The 9,585-nt window shown below is 47.6% G+C and overlaps 1 protein-coding gene across 2 annotated transcripts in view; it reads left to right on the top strand.

Moving 5' to 3' along the window:
* FBLIM1 (filamin binding LIM protein 1) overlaps window positions 1-6,908 on the top strand; it is a 38,723-nt gene extending 31,815 nt beyond the window's left edge. For both annotated transcript variants that reach the window (XM_006866358.1, XM_006866357.1), the window contains 3 exons: window positions 1,589-1,767; window positions 2,608-2,728; window positions 6,795-6,908. In XM_006866358.1, coding sequence (XP_006866420.1) covers window positions 1,589-1,767; window positions 2,608-2,728; window positions 6,795-6,908 — 414 coding nt within the window. The remainder of the gene's footprint in view (window positions 1-1,588; window positions 1,768-2,607; window positions 2,729-6,794) is intronic.
* The last annotated feature ends 2,677 nt before the right edge of the window (window positions 6,909-9,585 follow it).

Genomic DNA, 9,585 nt, shown 5'->3' with positions numbered 1-9,585 from the left:
TACCAAAAGAAAAGAATGTCCACACCTTTATCTCAGCGGTTCTGTCAGGCATCTATGGCCGCTCCGATCCTTTCACCACGTGGTCTCACCCAAGATGGTGGCTCCTGGAGCAGCCGAGCTTCCTGGACTGGAAAGCAATAGATTTCTTGCTTCTGCCACAAATTCCCCCAGCTGTGAGCCTTCCAACCTTCTAAGTATTCCATTATATGTGGCTCAGAGTTCTGGGACCATCCCCTGAACCTGCATAGTCGGGTATTCTGTGTTGTTGGCGGAGCTCTCTTGTTATACGTCCACCCGATCCGCCATCTTGTTTGTTCTCCAGAATCCCTTGTTTTGTCTGTGTGCTATCTTCCAACAACTTTATCATTTTAGTTTTAACATTTGTGTCTTTGATCCATTTTGAACTAATTCGTTTTGTTTATGGACCTGGTTTTATTTTTCTACAAATGAATATCCAGTTTTGCCAGCACCATTTGTTAAAGAGACTGTTTCTTCCTCATTGAATGTAGATAAATTTTCTTCTGGGTTCTAAATTCTATGCATTTTGCATTTTTAAAAAGCTAATTCCCGCGCAGGCTGAGATTCAAAAAGTACTGATTTAAGTGGTTTAGAATATTTCGAGTTAGGAAGATTACCAGGAAAATTAGATGGCTTTAGCCACAGTAAAGGTACTGTGGAAGGAGAAAGGGCCAGGCCCTCTTCTACCCTGTCCTTCTGAGCCCTTCAGCATAACCTTAGGAGATGCCCCTGCCTTCCTCATTCTGCTTAGTGCTGATAGGGGTGAGGCATTGGGAGGGGAGGGGCAAAGATGGGCTTACAGCTGAAGTGTGCTGAGAAGAAAAGATCTGCTTCTAAGAGGGAGAAGGAAAGGGAAACATTACTCCCACAGGGTGCATCTGTCCAGGTGAAATCAGGTTAAAATGAATAGCCACTAAGGGGAAGAGACAACCTGTCTAGGGGGAAAGGTGGAGGATTAGCAGGAAGCTATTTGCCCTGCTTCAGGAATCTCTTTTTTAATTCCTCCTTATTCCAAAGGGATATTTGAGGCAGATTATAAGATTGCATACCAAAAAAAAAAAAAAATGCATATAATGCTATGAGATATAAGGTATATGGAATCAACACAGAAGGAAAATCAAAATAGAATAATAGTGAGTAGAGGAACAATTAGTACCCAAAAATGTTTGATGAAAGACCCCTATAATGGCTCCTAAAAGTAGAACATGGAATTTGACTTCAGCTTCCAAGCAGCCAAATGAGAAAGGGAAACTGTTGCAAGATTTATTGTCCATACTAATTCCTCTGTGAATTATGTTTTGAGTCTGAAGGCTAAAAGAAATTTCTCCTATGGACCCTAAGGGCCACTGCCCTCAAGCACGTCCCAGTGACCAAAGAATGCATTAATAGCTTCATGGCAAGATTCCTCCCTGTAAGTCCATCCATTATAAATGCTGGCAGAGTTTTAGAGTGATTGTTACAGGCTGATTATTTATACTGCTGGCCTCCTAGGACCTCATGGGTAATCAGCCAGAGTTAAGATGGGGCTCTAAGGGGATGGGGCTTGAAAGCAGCGTCCCCCCTGTTCCAGAACACCCTGGAGAAGTGTGGCAAGTGTGCAGAGGTGGTCCGGGAGCACATCATCAGGGCTCTGGGTCAGGCCTTCCACCCCAGCTGCTTCACGTGTGTGACCTGTGCCCGGTGCATTGGGGATGAAAACTTTGCCTTGGACAGCCACAACGAGGTGTACTGCCTGGATGACTTCTACAGGTAGGAGAGTGAGCCACACACTGGATGGGGCAGAGGACAGACTGACTCAAAAGAACACAGGAGTGGCATCTGAGTGTGGAAGGGCTGAGTCAGAGCTTTCCTGCAATCTCTGGGTCTAGAGGAACTGGGCCTTCCCATTCCACATACATCACCTGCTTGTAGCTTCCATTTTCTGAGCACCTGCTCATTTCATCCTCAAAAGTATCCTGCCGGGGAGGCACGGTAAAAGTTCCCCTTCACCAAATGTGGAATGTTCTCATATTATCAACATTCGGTGCTAGTAGGCAGATTGTTGGAGCTGCGATTCAAGCCCCTGTCCACCTGACTGCTGGGCTTTGCTGTTAGTCCCCACCCCACCCCGTCTCCGAGCCTACAAGGCCACAGGGACACTGATATCCGTGAGACTCTGTCCTTGAGACTGACCCAGTGAGTCCTTGAGTTGCTCACCACCCAGGGAAAGACAGATGTGCCTACTAAAAAAGCAAAAAAAAAAAAAAAAGCAGTGATTTAGAATACAAGGCTGCAAATAAAACGGGTCTCAGCCCACAGAACACACAGGAGGTTTCTCGGCTTTCTCAGAGTCAAACGTCCCCCAATCACTTCCTTGCCTCGAGCTAATTATACCCTGGGAAGCCAGCTCTAATTACACAGGGCTCCCCCTCCACTCTTGCCGGGAAGAAATAGACATTTGTGGTTGTAAAGCCAGCCAGGTGCCGTCACATAGCAACGGGGCTAAATAGCTCTGGGAGGTGAACTGCAGCCAGCCTGGGAGTTCTGACAGCTAACTTCTGTGGTTGTCAGCACAAATGCTTCCTGAGCGTGGGTTCCTTTTCCCTCTAGGAAATATGCCCCTGTCTGCAGCATCTGTGAGAATCCCATCATCCCCCGAGACGATGGGAAGGATGCCTTCAAAATCGAGTGCATGGGAAGAAACTTCCACGAAAACTGCTACAGGTGTGAGGTGAGTGGAGCGATGGAGACTTAATAAGAAGTTGTTTTAATGGCCGGTATCTAGTTGCTGCATGAGCCTTCATGGTAGCCTGCTCAGTACCAAGCCTGGGGCTGGGTTATGGGACATGGGAACAAGTTGGGGTGGGGTCTGTGATTCCGAGTTGTTCACCACTTGTCTAGTAGCAGAGACAGATAGTATGGAAAGAATTGCAAGCATTGCTTATTAAAAGATCCCTGGATGGCACCAACTGTGCTCACCTATCAACCTAAAGGCTGACAGTTCAAACCTATCCCACAGTGCTATGGAACAAAGGCCTCTTTGTTCCATAAAATTACAGCCAAGAAAGTCCTGTGGAGCCCTTTTGTTCTGTAACACCTGGGTCACCATGAGTCAGAATCCATTCAATGGCAACAGGTTTGTGATATTGTAGGTTTAATACTGCACTGCTAACCACCAGGTCAGCAGTTCAAACCCACCAGCCGTTTCACGGAATGAAGAGGAGACTTTCTGCTCTTGTAAAAATTTACAGCCTCAGAAACCTCATACAAGGACTGGCTATGGGTTGGAACCAACTCGATGGCAGTGAGGTTTTTTTGTTTGTGATTCAGCACTTGCTGGTTGTTAATGATAGAAACCACACTCGAACTGCTTTCACAAGGAAGGCTATCTGTTGGCTCATGGGAAGGGTGGCTGGGTGATTTAGGCCTCTCAGTGTCCTGGTTCCACTGATTTTGTGTGTTACCTAAAGGCTGGCACGCTCTGGAGGAAGGGATGTGTGTTGCACAACCACAGATGGCCTAGGTATACATCCTCCCAACTCAGAAACCCCAGGGAAATCATGCAATCCCAGGAAAAACTCTGATTGGCCTAGCTTAGGTCACCTGCCCATTCTGAGCCAATCACTGTGGCCAAGGACTGGGGAAGCGGATTAACCACCAGGCAGGAAAGGAAAAGGGATGTTGGGGAGACACACAACACAGATGGCCTTTCAGAGGGTTAGGGGGTGGGACATGTATAAGATGAGGTTTGGGACAAAGAAGACGATGTTGGAATCTACCTGGGCTGGAGGAACCAAAGGCATTTTCATAGAAGAGGTGAAACATGACTTGGGTTTTGAAAGAAGAGCAGGAGTTTGCCAGATAGAGAGGGAAGTCTAGAAAAAGAGGAGAGCCTGTAGAAAAGCCACTGTGGTTCCAGCAAGCCTGCAAAGTCAGGATGTGGAAGTGTCTGGGTGCATCTAGAGTGTAGCATGCTGAAGATTGGGTTAGCAGTAAGGCCAGAGAGCATGGAAGTCCCCTGTATAGCTGGCGAAGGAGTCTGGACTTCAGGCTGCAGGGTGAAGGCAGGTTAGAAACTGGCGCAGTAGATCCAGCAAGAAATACCCAGGGAGAAAGAAAGATCTAAAAAGATCTACTTCCAAAACATTGGCCACTGAAAACCCAGTGGATACATTGTGGGGATTGCAGTCCATAACATGAAGCAAAATGCGTATGCATTGTTGAATGGAAAACGGATTTGCAATGTAACCCTTCATCCCATTCACAATAAAAAGTTTCCAAAAAAATAAATACCCAGGGAGCTGCCCAGAAGAACCTGTGCTCGGGAGGGTGCCAGAGTTGCTTTACAGCTCTCCTGTCACCATTTTGAAATTCTTCATTGTGGAACAAGGGCCCCACATTTCATTCTGCCGTGGACCCCACAAACTATGACATGGGTCCTGTATATAAGCTCCAAGAATCCTCTCCTTCCACTGTCACCCACATGTCACTGACATGTCTGCTTTCTCTGATGAAGGTGACAAAAGTGGCAGCTTCTGTGGGTATCACCTAAGAAGGGAGTTCCTAGGAAATCGAATCATTGTAAACATTCGTTGACGCCATTTGACATTTACTTAAACAGGCGTGCGGGACCAAGAGGCTATGTCCACTCTGGGTGGTAAGGGAGTTTCACAGAGAAGTTGACAAATGGCTTCATCACTGTGTTGCCTTTGTTAGTTACAGTTTAAAGTCTGGCTGATAATACATGTTGAAAGAACAGTGACAAAATTCAAATGCTTTTATCACACCCATAAGCCTAATAAAAAGGTCCAGGGGTTCTTAACATTTCTCAGAGCCAGGCTAGTGAGCAAATAAACCCTCCCTGATAAAAGTTGATCAAGGCCTACTGTGAAAGTTTTACCAGTGAGTCAGAATTCGGACCCTGGCAGTCACATTTCCAAAGGAAAGACTCTTGAACCATACCAACCCTGGAGTGGATTTGGGGTGCTGTCTCTCCAAGAAGGGAAGTAGGTTTCCTCATTCCTGGTTTTCTTTATGGACCACCTTATTTACTACCATTGCTAGGAGGACCATATACATTTTACACAAATGTGGTTTGTTTGCTTTCTTTTGTGTAAATAAATTGCTTCCATAGCCATTGTCTTATTTAATGCTAATGACAGTCTTGAGAGGTGAAGTTTATTGTCTCCATTTAAATAAATAAGGAATCTGAAGGAGAAGTGTTTCCAACCCATGTTTGTCTAAGCTGGGTCTAGCCAGTTTTCTACCAACCGGCTGCTCGTTGGCAGACTTGGTCAATATGAAGTATTTTCTCTACTTGACTGTGATGTAGGAAAGGTCACTCTGTATGTATCCTTTTAGAACTTTAGATTGGCACTCGATACTCTCGGGATGTCAAACAAAATACAGTAAATAGTGTGTACAGGTGTTGTTATTGGGTGTCATTGAATCAGTTCTGACTCTATATACAACCGCACAAAGCACTGCCCGGTCCTGCGCTGTCCTCGCAATCATTCCTCTGTTTGTACCCATTATTGTCACTGTCTCATTCCATCTCATAAGAATCCCATGTCCACTTGAAAGACTCAAGACAGATACAGGGAAGAGAGCAACAAGAACGTTCTACCCAGCAGGCAGTAGAAGTGTACACTTTGTGGTGGGGGACCTGCTAGGTCAGAATGGCCACCAGCAACCCCTAAGTTGTCTCTATGGGAACAAGGCCTCCTGGTGGCTGGAAATACAAATGCAGGCTCCATAGGGTTCCAGCTGTGCCCTGAACTGTCCAGCGCTCTGGCCAGTAATTGTTCTCATGACCACTCCTGTGTATGCCCAGGTGAGGTGCTGGCCCAGGGCATAATGGTGAAGTGGACAAAAGTTGGACCCCAATCCCCAGTCATCCTGGTGCTGTGAATTCCTTTGGGATTTGAAAAGTCTGACAGATTAAAGTTTGTGCCTGTGTTGGAGCTGTGTGGGCAGTGGAGCCTGGAGACCGGGTCTAGTCCCAGCTGTGGAATAAGCTGTGTGGCCTAGAGCAAGACCCACCCTTCTCTGGACCTCTGTTTCCCTACCTTTGAAATGAAGGGACCCAGCTGAGTTCAGTTTTTCACTCAAAGCTACTTACCAAGTGTGCCACTTACATCTTAATGGGGCCTTGGGTGGTTCTCCAGGCCTGCCTAACCCAACATTCCCTGAGCATCATCTGTTTCCCTGCACAGATTTTTCCCTCTGTCACTTGTACCTCCATGATGCTCACAGCAAGCCCCAAGCCCCCTGGGTCTGTTTTGTCTTCCTTCTTGTTGACAGGTAAAACTGGAATGAGAGCTGATTTCTCACCTAGGGGGTACGTTTGTCCAGTCAGTTTATAGAACATTCTATACCATCGCTGTTGAGTCGGTTCTGATTCACAGGGAGAGTAGAACTGTGCTCCGTGGGGTTTTTATAGATCACCAGCCCTTTCTTCCACAGCACCACCAACTAGATAGGTTCAAACAGTCAACTTTTAGGTTAGTAGTTGTTGTAAAGTGCCATTGAGTCGGTTCCTACCCATAGCAACCCTGTATCGGGTTTCCAAAGAGTGACTGATGAGCTTGAACCACCGACCTTGCGGTTCACACAGACGTTGCAGTCCAGCGCACTAACCCACAGTGCCCTACCAGGATTCCTTTAGGTTAGTAGTCAAGCGCAAACCATGTGTACCACCCAGGGACCTTAGGATGTACTTAGAGAGCTGGAGTCTGCAGCTTCGAGCTGGTGTGCCCGGACCTGGGCTACATCCACACATGTCTTTCTTTCCACAGGACTGCAGGATCCTTCTGTCTGTGGAGCCCACCGACCAAGGTTGCTACCCCCTGAATGACCGCCTCTTCTGCAAACCATGCCATGTGAAGCGGAGTGCTGCAGGATGCTGCTGAGAGCACCCGCTGGAGGGTGGGCAGCAGGGGCCCTCCCCTGACTTTGTTTCCCTTCCCAACTTGCTCTTGTACACTTTCCTTTCAAGCTTTAACAGGGACCAGCCTGCAACTCTGCCCATTGTGGCTGGGCCTCCTCCCAGCACAGGGGAGGGGTAGCCGATAGACAGCACCCGCAGCCTTCCAGCCCTTCCTCTGACCCTTCTGAGCACTGGGAAGATTCTGTGCCATGAGCATCATGCTTGTAGCCATTGCCATGGGGAGAGTTGGGTAGTATCCAGATGGTACCCAGTAGCCCTAACAGTGACCCTTGATCTTTCTGGTAGGGGATGCTGAGGAGCCCTTGGATGGCACAAGTGATTAAGTGTTGACTACTATACTAGTCCTGGTGTGGCACTATGGGTTAATGTACTGGACTGCAAAGGTGGTCTGAACCACAGGGCTGGTGGTTCAAGCTCCCCCATCGTTCCTCAGAAACCCTACACAGGGTCACTGTGGGTCAGAACTGACTCGATGGCACTTAACAACAACAGTTGTTAAGTGGTGCCATAGGATAAGCACTCGACTTCAAGGTCAGTTTGAACCACAAAGTCAGCGGTTCAAACTCACCAGCTGCTCTTTTGAAACCCTACACTGGGTCGCTATGAGTTAGAACCAACTCAGTACACTTAACAACAGCACTAGCCGACAAGTTGGCAGGTTGAACCTACCCAGGATGCTTTGGAAGGCAAGTCTGCTTATCAGCTTCTGGACAGTCACAGCCTTGGAAACTGCATAGAGCATACGTCTGTTCTGTGTATGTGCAGTCATCATGAATCACAACCTATGCAACAGCAACTCAGCCCACGGACAACAAGGATGCCAGAACCAGCTCTGGCCTGCAGATCTGAGCTGTTTGAGAGAAATCCTAAGGCCCCATATACAGTGCCTCTGTTGTTGCTATTTAACTTGAGGCTTAAACCATGGAAAACAGGATCCTTTGCCTTTGTAGTGGCACTGCTGGAGTGGAGGTGGGTCTGGCCCAGGAGCAGGCTGCACAAACACCCTCCACCCTTCCTCTGGGTGCCTCCTCCTGTGGGCTACAGTGATTCAGCAGAAGACCTGAGTGCCCGCTGTATGCTGGGGAACAGTGCAGACTCGGAGTGTTCTTTCTGCGCTCTTAGTTAGGACCGTGCACACTCCTCCCTCCCCCCGCCGCACACACTCAGAGAGAGCCCCCTAGTTGTACCTCTAAGTCCTACCTGGACCCTCCAGCCCAGGCTACCCTTAGACCTCTGCCTCCATAAGATCACATCTAGAAGATTCTTAACTCTTCTGTCATAACAAAAACCGCTGCTTTTGCTTCGTTGCTTCTCAGACTTAGGGGTGGGGCCTGAAGAATCCTCCCTGGGATCTTCATAATGGAGCCCCGAGATTGTAAGCATGCAGATTCCCAGTGCTGGGGAGAGTTTCATTGTAGATCCCCTGAGGGACTTCAGGCTAGAGCACATCTACTTGCCTTAAGCTTAGAGCAGTGAGTCTCAAACTGTAGAGATTCATATACCAGCTTGACAGTTGTCATAACCAAGGACCTCGTATTCTGTTACTGCTTTAAATCAACACCCTTCATTTTTACTCACTTCCAGCTTTAGCCTGGCGTTCAGCAATATACACACTGTTGATGTACTAGTTATATTTTTTTCTTATCACATTAAAATAAATACTAAACTTTTTAGAAGTGTTCCACCTACAATCTCACACATAGAAACTCGGGCCAAGGTGGTGGGTGGGTGGACCCTTTGGCAGTGGCATTGGGAGAATGCTTCGGCTGGGCATTGGCTCATGGTGATGTATGATAGAGTGCCTAGAATGTTCCTGATCTTCCCATGAAGGGCTCACCACTCAGTAGGGTAGGAAGCTCATCTTCCTCCACGTGTCTAGCAATTAAGAACTTGCGCCAGTCACGAGAGACATGTGTACTGTTGCTGGACATAGGTCACCAGCAATGGCATTGGCTGTGAGATATCCAAGGCAGAGCTCTGGGGCCACCAGATCCTTTAGTAGGGTCAACATTCACCCACTGTAAGCTCACATGCAGCTGGGCTTGCCTAGTGGGTGCAGCTCCAGAGATAAGGGTCCATGGTAGGAGAGAATGCTGGACTTGAGGGGGCAGAGACTCCAATCTCAGACTTGGCTCTAGTACTCAGAGGTAAGTTATTAACCCTCTAAGCCTTGATTTCCTCATATGTTAAAGGGAAAGGACACAACTCGAGTTGTGATAGAAAGGAAAACGCTGATGGAGGAAGCACTGGGCTCCCGAGGTTCCAGTCTAGCTCCTTAGTTCCCTGTTCCACTATGTGCTGACCACAATTCTCTAGCCAATCTCGTTTCATCAGCACCCCTCCTTGGTTCTGTGGATGTCTGTTCATCAGAGGCCTCCTCCGGGAACGTGTGTAGTCAGCAAAATTGGGTTTATTATGTTGTCTCAACAAAAGAGGCTGCCCAGAATGGGGAACTGTGAGGCATCTCAGAAAATGGGTCTTAGGAAGGACTCACTGTAGGATCTTGAGCTAGTACTTAAGGATTTAAGGATGTGGGGCTTTGCTCTTGATGTGTCTGCAAGAAGGCAGGGGTAATTCTGTGATTGGGAAACTTAACTGCATTTTATCTGGAATGCAGGGCCTACAACAGTGGTTCTGTC

Source organism: Chrysochloris asiatica, unplaced genomic scaffold, assembly GCF_000296735.1.
Source record: "Chrysochloris asiatica unplaced genomic scaffold, ChrAsi1.0 scaffold00090, whole genome shotgun sequence".
NCBI lineage: Eukaryota > Metazoa > Chordata > Mammalia > Afrosoricida > Chrysochloridae > Chrysochloris > Chrysochloris asiatica.
This window is presented reverse-complemented; position numbering and strand designations above follow the sequence as displayed.